At 40.5% G+C, this 15,324-nt stretch overlaps 2 protein-coding genes across 6 annotated transcripts; one reads left to right on the top strand and one right to left on the bottom strand.

Moving 5' to 3' along the window:
* Positions 1-905: 905 nt before the first annotated feature.
* Positions 906-7,797, top strand: Crebzf (CREB/ATF bZIP transcription factor). 4 transcript variants are annotated; one of them, XM_052158833.1, is made up of 4 exons: positions 906-2,106; positions 2,320-2,397; positions 3,433-3,501; positions 5,211-7,797. In XM_052158833.1, the coding sequence occupies exons 1-2, from the start codon at positions 1,043-1,045 to the stop codon at positions 2,333-2,335; spliced, it is 1,080 nt and encodes a 359-aa protein (XP_052014793.1). In that variant the 5' UTR covers positions 906-1,042; the 3' UTR covers positions 2,336-2,397; positions 3,433-3,501; positions 5,211-7,797. The 4 variants fall into 4 exon arrangements, with proteins under 4 accessions (XP_052014793.1, XP_052014786.1, XP_052014776.1 ...); XM_052158826.1 differs by having other exon boundaries at positions 2,320-3,501; XM_052158816.1 differs by lacking the exon at positions 5,211-7,797 and having other exon boundaries at positions 3,433-4,759.
* Positions 7,798-8,600: 803 nt separating this feature from the next.
* Tmem126a (transmembrane protein 126A) lies at positions 8,601-14,943 on the bottom strand. 2 transcript variants are annotated; one of them, XM_052158849.1, is made up of 5 exons: positions 14,801-14,943; positions 12,976-13,071; positions 10,372-10,565; positions 9,408-9,522; positions 8,601-8,836 (listed from the first exon to the last, which is right to left on the bottom strand). In XM_052158849.1, the coding sequence occupies exons 2-5, from the start codon at positions 13,062-13,064 to the stop codon at positions 8,644-8,646; spliced, it is 591 nt and encodes a 196-aa protein (XP_052014809.1). In that variant the 5' UTR covers positions 13,065-13,071; positions 14,801-14,943; the 3' UTR covers positions 8,601-8,643. The 2 variants fall into 2 exon arrangements, with proteins under 2 accessions (XP_052014809.1, XP_052014817.1); XM_052158857.1 differs by lacking the exon at positions 14,801-14,943 and having other exon boundaries at positions 10,372-10,585; positions 12,976-13,063.
* Positions 14,944-15,324: the final 381 nt, after the last annotated feature.

The raw sequence follows: 15,324 nt of genomic DNA, 5'->3' as shown, positions 1-15,324 counted from the left end.
TGTGTGGCGGGGGAGAGCCCTAGGGGCAGAGGTGAGAGTATGTAGGAGAGCAGAGAGCAAAAAGAGAGAGAGGAGGGGCACGTAGCCCTTCTTATAGTGGGCCAGATCTCTGGGGCGGGGCATACCTGGCTATTGCCTTGTAGGTGTGGGGTGGAGCTTAGACAAAACACTAACACTTGGTCTTTTCAAAAAGCTGGTATTTTAAAAACGGAAAAAGCCTAAGTAAGTGCCATGGCCAAAACAAGAGAGAGATAAGCAAACCACCCGCCCCCTCCTGGCAAACCAGCTAATATTGCAAGAGAGCCTTGTTGCAAAAACAAACAAATGATAAAAATAGAAATGTGATAACGACAATAAGAGCAGTAATAGTATTACGAAAGATCACTTTCGGAGACTAAGGACTTCTGAATGTGGCCTGGGGAGTTAATTATAGTACGTGACTGCGTTTCTCATAATTTGGTAAAAATTCAGATTTGAAGGGCAGTCTCTTGTTATAACGGGGGGGGGGGGGGACTATTTCCCTATGCGTGTTGTTTTGCTTGCAGTCTAGAGAGAAACAGCAAAAATAGAACCGTTCACAAAATAGTTTTTTATATAGGTATGTCAAATACGTCTCGACGCCAAGTATGGGACTGAGGAGAGTGGTATTGGGTAGGATTGAGGAATCAGGGGGTGTAGACTTAGGTTTTATTGTTTTTGCCGCGGCTCCTATGACATCACCGCAAAGCTGGGGTTACCGCACCTCGAAAGCACTCGGAATCTCGCGATACTCTGGCTGGAGAGAAGCGCGTTTTGGTGGGCGGGGTGCGGAGAGAGAGTAACTTCCGGCCAGGCCGCTGTCTGGGTGGCGCGGCCGAGTCCTCGCGGACTTCGCCGCTTCACGCTTCCACTGCCTTCCCCCCGCCTCGTGCGGGGGGTTGGGCGGCCGCGAGACGCCACTCAGACCTGCCCCGCGCCTACGGTCGGCCCAGCGCCGTGGCTCTGCGCGCGGGGGCCCGGGGTCTGAGGGGCTGCGGCCTACCCGGGCCCGCCGCTCAGCCCCATGAGGCACAGCCTGACCAAGCTGCTGGCAGCCTCGGGCCGCGACTTCCCGAGCCACCGCGACAGCCAGGAGCCGGCCGCCACGCGCGCGCCGCCCCGGGGCCCGACTGGGGCAGCCGCGGGGGCGGGGACGCCGAGGCCGGGATCGCCTGACCGCGAGCAACCTCACGGGGACGGGGGCGAGCCGGAGGCCCGGAGGGGGAGCCGCGGCTGCGTGGCCGTGCGCGCGCCCGCGTCCTCGCCAGTGAAGATGGAGGAGGAGGAGGAGGACGCGATCGCTATGGTCCCCAAAGAAGAGCCGGAGGACATGGACTTTCTCTCCGGGCTGGAGCTGGCCGATCTGCTGGACCCTCGGCAACCGGACTGGCACCTGGAGCCCGGGCTCAGCTCGCCCGGGCCCCTGTCCTCGTCCGGCGGAGGCTCGGAGAGCGGCGGCCTGTTGCGGGGGGACGACGACGACGAGACCGCGGCCGCGGAGATGCAGCGCTTTTCCGACTTGCTGCAGAGGCTCTTGAACGGCATCGGAGGCTGCAGCAGCGGCAGTGACCGCGGCAGCGGGGAAAAGAGGCGGAGGAAGTCCCCGGGAGGAGGCGGTGGCGCCAGCGACAGCAACCAGGCGGCGACCAAGAGTCCTCGGAAGGCGGCGGCGGCCGCTGCCCGTCTTAATCGGCTCAAGAAGAAGGAGTACGTGATGGGGCTGGAGAGTCGAGTCCGGGGACTGGCAGCCGAGAACCAGGAGCTGCGGGCCGAGAATCGGGAGCTGGGCAAACGCGTGCAAGCACTGCAGGAGGAGAGTCGCTACCTACGGGCCGTCCTAGCCAACGAGACCGGACTGGCTCGCCTGCTGAGCCGGCTGAGCGGCGTGGGACTGCGGCTGACCACCTCGCTCTTCAGGGACTCGCCCGCCGGGGACCACGACTACGCCCTGCCGGTGGGGAAGCCGCCGCAGGAGCTGCCGGAGGACGACGACGCGGCGGGAGGAGTGTGTCTCCATGTGGACAAGGATAAGGTGTCGGTGGAGTTCTGCTCGGCGTGCGCTCGGAAGGCGTCGTCTGCTCTTAAAATGTAGGGTCAAGTAATCTGCCCTTTATCCGCGTTTACCCCTTTCTACTCCCTCACACCATGTAAAACACCTTAGTGGGACATCTGCACCGGACGCATTTCAGAGGCGGAAAAAATAAGTAATATTAAATCTTTTAAGTGTTTAGCTAAAAGCATGAATGTGACACTGTAACCAACTCCTAATGATAACCTGTGACTATTAAATCTCTCTGACAGTTTCTTTTTTAGGTGATTTCCTTCCTGCCAGGCTCCGTTGTAGGGGTTACAGAACAGTCGTTCCCGCCTCACAACCTGGTAAGGATCCATCTCTTCACGTACCGCTCATGCTCTGCTGCTTAGCCTCCTTTAATGGGCAGACATCTCAGTGTGTGTGTGTGTGAGATCTTTTGTTTTCTTTTTTTCTTTTTGAAAGGTGGGAGGGGAATTTAATTTGGGCCTTGTCCACCCTGGAAACAGACTTGTGCTGGTCATTACTGTACTTAAGTTGCTTTTGGTTGAAATAGCTGTTAAATGTGTCCCCTTGTTCAGAGTTGCGTGTACCTAGCTCTTCTGTCCCCAGTGTGGACATGGCCTTGGATGACATCGGTTCCAACTGTACACTGAAACCTGCTAATAGAGATACAGTTTGGAGACAGTCAAACAGGTGAAGTTGAATGGAAGTTCCGAGTTGTACAAGGTGCAAATTGGAATTCCAATTGTAGAGCAACTTTTCAGAGGTTGACAATAAGTATTGAGGCATGCGCAAATGTGGTATTTTTCTGGAGATGACAAATCTCCTAAAATACTTAAGAATGCCTTATAGTTTTCAGTAGAAAATGCAGAAATATAATCTATTTAAAGATCTTAATATTTCATCACTTGAGAAGTTGGAAATTAACATACCCATCAGATTTCTGTGTTTTAATTAGAAGATGTGAAATGTTTGAGGACCAGCACAGTAATTACTTATGAGTATGAAGAAATTGTTCAAAGTATTTATTTTTGTTGTATTAAAATTTAGGCTAAATTTCTGTATGATTATTAGCTATTGAAGGTTGTGAAATGTGAATGAAAAACATGTAAAGTGAGGCTTCACAAAGAATCTTTTCTCCATATTTCTAAAACTTTTGTCCTACTTAAAAATACCTTTTTAAATTAATGAGGTGATTGATACTTTTTCCAAAGATGGAAGTCTTTCTTCCCTTGACATACTGTTTATTGTTTATTGTCCACTTGTCTAGTGTCTGTTCTGATGCTCTAAAATGCAAGAGACATTAAATTCTTTGTGAAACATCACTGTTTGATAAAGGATATACGTATTTAGCATCCTTGTTTTTCTTTGTGCTAAAGTGGATACAGCTGTTGGGGCAGAAGAGACGGGACCAGCTGCTGGCCACATTTCCTGCTTTATTTTAAAAGGTAGTATAAGAAATAAGGAAACAGAGGTAATATCAGGGCTTCTGCTGTCTTTTATTTTTAAAATGTTCATAATTAAGTATTTTCCAGCAGTCCAAAGATGTAAGTTATCCTACACGTAAGATGTTTTATTTTGTTATTCGGTTATGGAAATGGAATCTTGTTCTTGCACAACTAACTGTAAATGTTTTGTTGCTAGATAATATGATTTTGAGACCTAAATTAGTCTCTGGTTTTTCAGTATATCACATTTTGTAAAATTATCTACTGCACTTGAGCATGAATGGGTAGTAGCCAAACTCACAACTTGGAGTGATGGACCTGCTTCTACAAGGGTAGGAACAAGCCCCCACAATGCAGCTGCATGGATTTTAGTGCCTACTGAATTATATATATATACATATATATATAAACCAAAAGTAGTTGGAAATTTATTTGAAATGACTAATTTGTGCTCTCTCTGAAGTATGTTAAATGTAGCTTTTGAAACAGAAGCCTTGAATTGAAATTTAATACTTGAACATTTTTGTATATATTTCTTTGTATATAATTTTGTGCAGAACCGATGACAAAAATAATGGTGTCATAATAAAATCAGGTTTGTTGATCTTTCAGTTATGGGCTCAAAGAATTTATTCATCTCTAACATGACATTGGAAAGTAATGGATAAAAATAGGAAAAATGGTTGTTGTTAATATAGACTTAATCAATAGATTCTGGAAGCAGTAAGTTTGTTTTCCTGAAAATTATACCATTTCTGTGGAATATTTTCTTAACCTCAGTGCTTTTCCTTCATTTGAAGTGTGGGCTTGGGGAAAATCAGTTTCTGAATTGGGATGTTTTGAGATTCCAAGTACAGAGTTTTAGACTGTCATTTTATAAATGGCAGTTTGGAGAATTAGGGGTTCTGGACAGTGGCAAGATATAGAGTGTCCTATTTTTAAAGCTGCTTTCTTAGGTTCCTTATGTCTTAGTAACTGTCTTTTCTGTTTCCATTTCATTGTTTCTTTTCTAGTTTTGGTGACAGTGATTTTTGTCATTTTTTGCATCAACTCATGGTCTTGTTTTTACATGGTAACTGCATGTATTTAGGACCTACCAGGGGCTTTAAATAAATTTGATCATATTTATGTGTAAGCACATTTTACTGTAAATGTTTGGGTTTAATTTACAGCAGTTGTTTATTTCAGTGTGTAGTAAACAGTATCTTAAGTGTCCTGTTCACTACTTGCTAATTAAAAAGTTACAATTAATATAAAACTGTTGTCTTACTATTTTTAGAAAATTGTGTTGTGAATAATTAGTATTTTGATAGAGAGTTCTGAAATATAAAATAGATTGCTTTGAAATTTTCAGGTTTCTGTGTATTTACTGTGATGGTTGAGAACAGTTTACTTTTTGGGGAACTGTTTCAGGTTTTATTCCTAATTTGTACCTGTGTAAAAATGATAGAAAACCTAAAAATGTAGATTTTAAATACCAGTCTTCCTATGGTAGTTAATATTCATACATTAATTGACTAACACATATTGGCATAGTATTTTTATCATAGTGACTTAAGTTTTTGTCCTTTTTTTAACCATACTTAAAAGTATGTTTGTTAAAAAATGTGGTCACACCTCTGATATATCCAACAAAGTATTCAAAATATTTTAAATATCTGTACATTTCATACTCGCTAAATTAATCTCTTTCTCTTCTCTTTAAACAGCTTAGCAGTATCTGCAAAAACGAATCTTTTCCTACAACCTGTTAACTGACTGGACTGATGGTAACAGTAATTGTGGGAGCCATGTCGGTCAAAAATTTGGCATCTGCTGAAAAACATGAATGCCATTTCCAAGGTCCCAAATTACTTCTATACTGATTACACTTTCCAGAAATGGAGATATGAAAAGATTCTCTGGAATGCTTGAAAGACTTAATAGAAATCCATGAGACTAAGTTAATTTTGGAACAAAATTACACCTCTCTTTTTTTCATTCATGGCAGTTAACACTAAATTTATCGCATACTTTAAAAAATTGTAACCATTGGAGAAGAGAATTACAGTGTTTCATCAAGAAACATTAGGTTTTTACACAATCAAGAACATTTTGTGGAATTAGACTTAGTGGGTTAGAATGACATAAGTAGGCTAGCAGTGCTCACAAACCTCAGAGTTTGAATGCTGGAATGCAAAGAGCCGCTTTGGAAGACAGACACCTGGCTGAGTAGAATAAAGTCCTTAACTGAAAGATTAGTGTTTTAAAGTAGATGCATTGATTGTATGTCTTGAAGAAGTGATTCTGACAATGTGTGGATGCAAATTTAGGGTATCATGAGCATGTATGCAATACCAGGGTTTGGCATCTTCAATGTTCTGAGTATTTGATCTCGTTGAATGTGTTGAGGTTTCCGACGAATGATATAGTTTCTACTGTTCTGTGTTAAAATTTCTGTAGTATTCTGTAAGGATCTTTATATTCTGGATGATAAGGGGTAATAATTTCTTCAGTAAAACACTTAGAACCCAATCATTTTCTATTACTGTTGGAATATGCTAATGAATCTTTCATCTGGTCTAGATTGAGTTATATTTTGGTTCACTTGGGAAATACGCAGATAGAAGAGGGAGATGATAGGAAGTAGTTAATTTACTCAAAATTCATTCAGGTTGCTCTTGTATTCATCTATATGCTCAGTGCCCATAAAGCCAAATAGTAAAGGGAATTTCTATAGGCTTATCTTTAAAGTGACTAATGCACCTATAGTACAGACCTTGAATACATCTCTGACAGAACAGTGTGGATAAATCACTAATAATATGTATTAATATTCTGCAGTTACCTGGTTGAGGTATTTTGAAGGTAGAGATTGTGAGCTCACAGATATAGTCATTTTTCTTAACTAAATAAATGGATCATCAACATTGAATAGGTAATATTTGCCTGTATTTCCCCCCCCGTATGTTGATTCTAAGTTTTGAGACCCACCTTTATATTTTTACTGTGCTTCTGGATTAGTTCTCCCCCACTCCATTTATTTACTTAGGAATTAAAAAGGCCACTTTAAGAATTTACATATTTGAATTTTAATACCATCACGTGTGGGCTCAATATTTAACCAACCACCCTTACTGTTTTACAATAATGTTTTTGTAAGAATTAATTCATAGATACAGTAGCTATGTACAGTGTAATCTGCCAGTGTAACAATTTGAATTTTACTGTAGCACAAGTATTCCCAAGTTTTGTATCATCCTGTTAAGAGTAAAATTCCTATATCTTTCTGGCTTACTGTACAAGAGTTTGGACTTGAATAATATATATACCCACAGATATAATGAATCTGAATACTCTTAAAGCCATGTGCCTAGTCAGAGCAGACTGCAAGATTCTAAGTATTTTTAACCATCTGTCTACTTTAACTAGACAGAAGTCTTAAACTGCTTTCCTCAGTGAGGCATTGTTCTTAGGTCTGAGCTACAGAAAAAGAACTAAGTGTCCTTAGGATTTGATGTTACTCACAGTTCATGTCATGTACTTGGCCTTCTGAACAGTTTCAGTAGGCTAAGTGTTTATTGCTTAGTTGCCTATTTCTGTTAGTTAAAGAGGATTTCACTGTAGCACAGGGAAGAGGTTCATGAATCTTTGTAAAGGAAAAGATAAAACACATTTATAGCCAGTGTGTCAGGAGTAAAAGTCCTGGGACAGTTTTAAGCATAGTAAACAGTTTGCACTTATCAGATTGGTTATATATCACTGGATTTTGGATTACTAAGTTGATTATACACCGTCTGTATTACCTAAGAAATCTGATGTAGTAATTATATTTAATAAATTATTTATACTTTGATCAATTATGCATTAAGTAAAAGTGAGAATGTAGGTGGGCAGCTTTGTATCAGATTATACAAAACACATTTTCACATTGCAGTTCTAAAAGTAAAGCATATTAAAAATCTTGGGAACTCCAGAAAGAAAGCCAAAGAAATCACGTAACTAACCCAGGGGAAGATACAGTAAGTAAACACTTTTCTCTTAGAAACTTCCTTCCTTCATAATTATACTTAAAACTGGATAGAGAACACATTTCTTGTGCTTTTTGGAAGAACAAATCACAGCATTCTGAAAACTGCTAAATTTGACTAAAATTTTAGTAGTTTTGATGATGGAAACAAGGGTCTTACATTGGACTAGAAATCACTAGCTAGCCTTAAATCTGAGAATGGCCCTGCCTTTTCTTCCCAATTGCTAGGCATGCCTGGGTATTTTTTTCTTTTTTTTTTATTTTAATAAAAGTCTATATAACACGTTCGAAGCTGCCTTTTCTAAATCATCAAGACACAGTATTTAGGAGAAATAGTTTAGATGTACTACGAATGAAACCTTACTTAGTGTGGAGTATGGTTTTAGACTCTGGTATTTTCTTCTGTGGTGACTAGTTTGCTTTATGGAGAAGTAATGTGTTTACCAAGACTATGTCCACATTTCATGATCTTAGAAGCTGTGTAGTAGTGAATAACATTAACAGTGCAAGTATTTGTGATCACAGAAATTGCTGGGCGGTGTTCATTCCAGTTCCCAAAAAGGAGTAGTTTGAAAGGTATGAAACACTTAGGAAGAATATAGATCACTCCAGAAACACCCCATAATAGGTAGAAGCTTCAAAAATAACTTTCTAAATTCTGTAGCTGCACAAGAATATAGGCTGGGATTAATCCTTTATGAGGAAACACCCTGAATTAAGAAAAAATGCTTTTCTTTCTTGTTTGGCTTTGGGAGGATTGTGTTGACAATTGCTATGTAGTTAGTGTTTTCTTCTTGTGTTTTATAACAAGTTAAATGCTTTAGTGTAAAGGAGTGGTATTAGGAATGGATAAGAAACAGTATTGGGCAAACTAGAGAAATTACTCAATTTTTGTTGAGCTAGGGATTAAACCCAGGGCCTCATGCATGTTAAAATAGTCAATCTGTCAGTAATTTATACTCTCAGCCTCAAAACTATGCCCCTTTGATAGCTTTTATTGGAGTTCCACTTTGTGTGTAGTCTTTAATTGCAGTTCAGAGTTGTATCTTGTGAAAAACTACAAGTCTGTATTTTTAATATTGCAGACAAATTATTTTCAGCATTTTATTTTTGTTGTACATATTTGCTTCAAATCATTGAATTTCTAAGTCAGGTTCAGGTAACTGAAGGGCCTTTATGAGGAGTTTGTATTGTCTAGATCCAAGATAAGCTGCAAACACAGTCTGAAGTAAAGTAGGAAATAACATTTTTCTAAAAACAGGCTTAGAAACTGTAATCCAGTAATTGAAGATGTTTCCCCTCTGTGGTAGGGGGCTTGATTCATACCTGTAAGAAAGCATATTGATGATCAGACATACAAATCCAGTAAGTCTTATTGTAAACATAGATACAGTCTTTTTTTATTGGCATATATTCACTGGTTTCACAGACACTTTGATTACTGCCATTCTTTTTTGTGTCTTAGTCTTAAATAGTTAGGGTGTTTTGTACCTCTTTCTCTAGTTTACTTATGGAGGTACACAAAATAGATTGCTACAAGAATTCAGAGTAACTGGAATTTTGGAAGGCTTATAGGTGGCTGTTTTCTGATAGCATATTTATTCCTTTAGGACAAATGTGTAAACTCTCAATGATTTTTTTATATGGTACAGCTGTTATGCTAGACTTACAGCACAAGCATTGGCTTGTTTTGTAGCAAGTGTTTAATATACAAATAAAGGTTAGTGACCTGCACTAAACACCAAGAGGCGCACAGCATGACAGAATATTTTAAAACTTCTGAGGAGGGAAGCACTGCGTTTGGTCTAAATGACTTAACATGAGGGTATATTTTTTAAGTTCAGAGTTCCTAGGTGGTCATATAATTGAAGGTTTTTAAATAAGAAAACAGTCGTACCTGGCAGCAAGACCCCCATTCACGGGTATAGCCAAAAGGATAGGGTACAGACCACCCAGAACAAAACCAACTAGTGCACCCCGCATCGTGGTACAGGTTTCACAGTTCAAATCACCTAGGAAATAAGGGATAATTAAGCAGATGTGACTTAAAGAATATAAGGTTCACATTTTTATTTTCAGTGACACCAAGCAAATAGCTTGGTGGTATGAATATATGCTTAGTGTGTATTAAGGCTGTGGATAGGAAATACTGATGAACAGGAAAACAAATCTTGACTCTGGATTCTCTGAAATTTTGATCAGTATTTAAGAGAAAACACAGAATTGACTTCCTTGGCTCCTACGATGGTATCTTTTGTTTTTAATCAGGAGGATCTAAACAGATCCAGAACAGATTCAGGACACATGGTACAGTAATGTTTCTCTTTTTGCTAAATACTACACATGCACATAGTACTTCAGAGATTACAGAGCTGTATTACCACAACACACTTTAAAGAACTTCCATACAGGGCTAGAGAAATAACTCAGTTAAAAGCAATGGCTGTTCTTGTAGAAGTGCTGAGTTCAATTCCCAGCACCCACATGGCAGCTCACTATTATCTGTAACTCCAGTCCATGGGATCCAGCACCACTACCTGGTGTGCAAATGTACATTCAGACAAAACACCCATACGTAAATCTTTTAAAGAAAGATTAAAAAAGAAAACTTCCATATAATGTGTAAATTAACAAGAAACAAAGGCAGCACTATGGGAATGCTGCTTCTGATCAGGGAACTGACTGCTGTTGTACTCACTCTGGTTGGTTAGCAGACCTAATGTGAATCAATTGTTACATAAGAGTCACTCTTCCCTAAGTACTTCATTATAGCCCACCGACACTTGGTTCTAATATTTTCAGTTCTGAGTGAAGCTATGGTTAGTGTGTACTACACAAACTTGGGTGATAATAAAACATACCTGTACTCAAAGGTAAACTTACAAAACTATGGTAGGACAGGTTTGCTGTCAAAAATGGGATCACAGCCATTGGTAAGCTAGACGCTATTCGAGCTTGTGTCACGTTCAAGATTCGCCGAAATAGACTGTTCGCTATTAGGCCCCCAAAAGCAGCATTAAGTCCAATATATGCTGATCCGTATTCAAGCAGATTCCTGAGGAGGGAAATGATAACCTGTTTCCACAGTTAGGGTAAGATCTAATTCTGGTATGTTATAGAACTTAGCACCCTGGGAAGAATCAGACAAACTTAGCCCTTACAGGATCATAAAACTAAAGACAAATTATACCTTCACATCTACATTTCTATTCCAAAAGCTTTTGAATTTGGGTAATACTTAAGGAGACACTGGTACTAGCTATATATGCATTTTGTGAATTTTAGTAAAGAACTATTTAGGACTTTGCCCTGCATTATATAAGAAGAAACGGCTCTGAAGAGGAAGATGCCTGGCTCTTTTGAGCTCTCACAATACTTAAAAAGCACACCACATTCTAAAGTAGTACTATTTATCAATTACTGCTTAAACCCATTGTACCTATAAACCCATTGTACCTATAAACAACTTCAGATGTATATCCAACTGTTTCAGTAGTATGGAATTAGTGTGTTTCCTTTTACTTTTCCCTCAAGTATTAATAGCCAGATTAGGAGTCTGAGTACTATTATTACAGTGAGACTACTAGGTAGTTTATAGAAGCTCATGGATGAAAATTTAACTGGTAATTTGAGTAAATGAATTTTAAGCCAAAACATGTTTTATGTGTTCACCTAAAACTCTATAGTACAATTTGAATAAGCTCTTCAGCTTACAACTCCATTTGGTTTTCTCTACTTGTTTTGTGAGCGGCAGTATGGTCTACTGCTGTATATTTCCTTCCCATTTTTTCACCTCCACTAGGTTCTGGATTTTTTGCTTATTTTAAAGCTTTTCTAGATTGTCACTACTGAAGCCTCACACATTGTGTAAGATCATGTTTTCATTTCATTCACTGAGAACCAGTTATGTAAAGGTGACTTGTTGCTACACACACAAGGAAAGTTGCATTCTGCTTTGGAGGGTCTCATAGTTGGCTACATAAGAGGCTGAAGTTGAGGTTTTCAGAAGTCTCAAGGCAGCTCAGGAAATTAGAAAACTATTAAAGAACTACAGCCCCAATATGAGAAGTCTGAATTTTATAGGGGTTAAAGAAGTGGGAACTTGAGTACTTTCACAAATATTTACTATAAAAGCCATGAAATAGGGCTTGCCCCTATTTTAACCATGCTCAGAAATGGAGGAGCTGAAACTTGAAAAGAACACTTGGTTGTCTCCCAACTAAATTGTAATTTGCTGTGGTTTTAAACATTTTTATTGTTTGCAAGCTAAGCCTTAAAGTTGAGTTTCAGCTCAGTTCCCAGTGCTCTTTGCTGATTTGGTGAAGATCCCACTGGGAGCCCACTCTTTTCTTAGTTTCTTACACTAGTCATTTACAGCTTCCCCTACCTTGTGTAAGTATCTCAGGAAACAACTAAATGGGGGTGTGTAGGTGTGGTAGTACGGGATACACAGCAGTTAATATTTATCAAGTTCTTAACTACTGCTCAGTTACAGGTTAGGTTCTCGTAAGACCATAAGTGCCAACCAAAAGTGGAATTGGTGTGACTTCACACCTGAAGATGCATAACTCGCTACAGTCATGTTTCACATCTTCTATCCTGGCTGTCTGTACCCACTTTGCTAGTGCCTCTTACCTACTTTAAATCTATTACCCAAACTGGCTGGAATAGTAAAGTTAGTTGGATCTGTTTTTTCCTGCTTGAAACCCTATTATAGGTATCTCCTATATATTTCAATAACACTTGTTTCCTCAAATATGACAGATCATGGCTTTATTACTTGTTCCTGTTCTTCCTAGACTAGCTCCCTTTCCTCCTCTTACTGGTCTCATGACTGGGCAGAATCAACCTGACAGACAACCTTTGAGTTGCATACCTAGGACCCACACAGAAGGGGGAGAGCAGACTTCAGTTGTCCTCTGACTTCAGCGCAAGTGCATAAACACAGATCAACATGAGCTTACTGTAACCCACTCAGACTTTCTCATGGACAAGGAAGTATAGGAATATTCCTATAGAAGTGCACAGTACAGTACTTTATATAACCTTTTAAATATCATTATGCTTAAATTATCTTTTTCATCTTAAAGATCCTTAAACATCCTTTTCTCTGTCTTCCATCTAACAAAATATCCCATGGTACTCTTAATAAAGGTAAGCATATAGAGATACATTGAGACAATGAAGCTAGGGTAACTTGAAAAGGTCTTTTATGCTATTTATAAATGGATCTGTAGTTTTATATCACCCTAAAAGCTGAATGGAAAGGTGGTTTTTTTCCAAAGATGAGTTCTAATTTCAGTTTCCACAATGTGTTACACAGTACACAAAATTCTGGCACAAGGTTTTTTGTTTTTCATCAAAGCAAAAAATACAGCTCAGTTTCCTTTGGGTATACATAAACCTTCAAATTTAAAATAATCTTATGCAACATTTTTGGTAAAGACAATACTAAGGAATCTTACCTGTCTGGTTCTGGAAGTTGTTTAATTTTTCTGGATATGATATTAAATATTAAATCATCCTTGCTAGTACTTGGTTTATGACTTTCCATCTTGGACCTAAAAAACATACAAAAATCCCATTTGAAAAATATATCTAGAAAAAGTCTTCTGAGCTGCATAATTATGTAAGAGTTATAGATTAACTTTATGATCTGAAAGGTCAATGTATATATAGCATACAAGATTTCCCTCTCCCAATACAGCATAACAGAAACCTGAACAAGAAAAGTAGCGCATAAGTTTCTAAGACACTCCACAATCTTGATTTCCTAAGCAATTACTACAGGCATGAAACAAATACAAAATGATTTAATTCAGACATGGTGACATGCATGTAGTGGCAACAGTTGAGGGGGTGGGCCCAGCAGGATCATTTCAAGGCTGTCCTTGATTATACTGGAATTTGAGGCCAGCAGAGCTGCATGAAAACTTACCACAGGAAAACAAAACCCAAAGAACTTGTGCTAAGTAGACGTGTGTGTGTGTGTGTGTGTGTGTGTGTGTGTGTGTGTGTGTGTGTGTGTGTAGGGGGTGATGTGACAGAACTTCACATCATGAGACAACCAACAGCCTGTAAACCTGGATTAAAACATCAGGTGGAAAACTAAGATCACATAGCGATGCCATTGGAATACAGGTAGTTAAAATTAGATAATTTCATTTGGAAGCATTCAGGAAAGCTGTGACATCTGATGGTGGAACTATAAATTGTATTTCAAGTAAGTGTAACTACTTTGTAAAGGTAAGTGTCAAGGTGGCTCAGTACTTGAGAGTGAACACTATTGCACAGGACAAGTGTTCAGTCTCCAGCTCTTAAAATAGGTTTGCTCAACTGCCTGTAATTTGTTCCAGGTAACTGGAATCCTCTTCTACCTTAATGGGCATAGCATGTGTATGCACACATGATGAAATATAAAATCTGGGGCTGGAGAGATGGCTGAAGAGTTAGGATCATGTGCTGCTCTCGAGGACCCAGGTTCAAGTCCTAGCACCCACATCGAAGCTCACACCTGTAACTTCAGGCCCTTTTCTGGCCTATGCAGACACAGTACACACATAGGATGAGTATCAGAGTAGAATGGCAGATTAGTTTTTGCGTAGACTTGGCTCCTTAAAAACACTTCTGGGTGACAGGAAAAGCAAAGGTCTGTAACCTGTGGTGACAACCTGTACTATTGGGAAGCTGAGACAGGAGGGTTATGAGTTCCTGGACGTACTCCAAGACTCTATTTCAAAATATAAAACAGTAGTAACAATAAACCAAAACTCAGAAGTTACCTGATATAAATCGACTTGTCTTGGGTCACCATTCGTACTTAACCTGTGACAACAGTGGAACAATGTCTTACCAAATCTTAGGACCCTGTTGTATATACAGCAATGATTTGGAAAATGCTGTGTGTGCAAAGTTCCATGAATCTCGACTTAAAAATTAATCTCGAATTAAAAACCTCGAAAGTACAATGCAGATTTAGAAGTTTAGGTTAGGATCGCAGGATTCAAGTCCTGTTTCTTCTTCCTGGTATTATTTCTCAGTTAATAAATCCCCATCAAAGACAAAGACACCATGAAATATTACAAGGATTTCCGAAAGTTTCTGCATAAAAACCGAGCATCGGAAAATTAAACTTAGCCAAGGTTATCTTGTCAATTGGCAGTGATTCTTAAACTCAATTTAGCCAGGTCTTCCCGTCGGCGGTGGAAAGTGAAGGGCGGGTCGGCACACGCAGCTCCCCCTCCCTCGTGGCCACCCCGCGCCTCTCCCGCCACTGGCACAGCTACTCACCACTCGGCAGGATGACGGCTGCTTACGGTCGCCTCCCCAGCCGCCCGTGCTTGCCTAGGTCCTCCCGCGCCCGAGTCTACCACAACCTTCGCCCGGGCTCCATCTTTGGCTCCCACGTGACTTTGTCTCCGCCCCTGTTTCCTGTCTAGGGGCTTCCGGTCCGGGAGACGCCAAAGTGCGGATTCGCGGTGAGCCAGCCATCCCGGGTGCACCCTGTAGACTCTGCCGTGTGGCGGTGGCTGGGTGCTCCACACCACCGCGCCTGGGCACTCAGTCCGACTTCCGAGTCCCCCAATCCTTCCGCCGGCCGCAGGGCGGCCGCTCGGCTACGGGCTGGTGAAGGCAGCTCTGGCCGTGAAGTGAGCCTGAGGTTGACTTTTTGCTCCATCTCTCGCTTAGATCTTCGGGTCTTTGTGCCTTGTGCTGTGGGTGACTTCCAGCAGAACGTGAGCAGTTCCAGAGCGAGCGCTAGTTTTTTTCCTCCTTCCCCGTGTCCTCCAGAACAGGCTTATGTGAAATAGGGT

This window comes from Apodemus sylvaticus, chromosome 1 (assembly GCF_947179515.1).
Source record: "Apodemus sylvaticus chromosome 1, mApoSyl1.1, whole genome shotgun sequence".
NCBI lineage: Eukaryota > Metazoa > Chordata > Mammalia > Rodentia > Muridae > Apodemus > Apodemus sylvaticus.
Note: the sequence above shows the minus strand (reverse complement) of the source record. Positions and strands in the feature narration are given on the sequence as shown.

Coding starts and splice junctions, on each gene's coding strand:
- Crebzf (XM_052158833.1), top strand. CDS start 1,043: ATGAGGCACAGCCTGACCAAGCTGCTGGCAGCCTCGGGCCGCGACTTC.
- Tmem126a (XM_052158849.1), bottom strand. CDS start 13,064: ATGGAAAGTCATAAACCAAGTACTAGCAAGGATGATTTAATATTTAAT. Junction 9,523..10,371: donor AAGTTTACCTTTGAGTACAG/GTATGTTTTATT, acceptor CTTATTTCCTAG/GTGATTTGAACTGTGAAACC. Junction 8,837..9,407: donor AATGGGGGTCTTGCTGCCAG/GTACGACTGTTT, acceptor GCTTTCTTACAG/GTATGAATCAAGCCCCCTAC.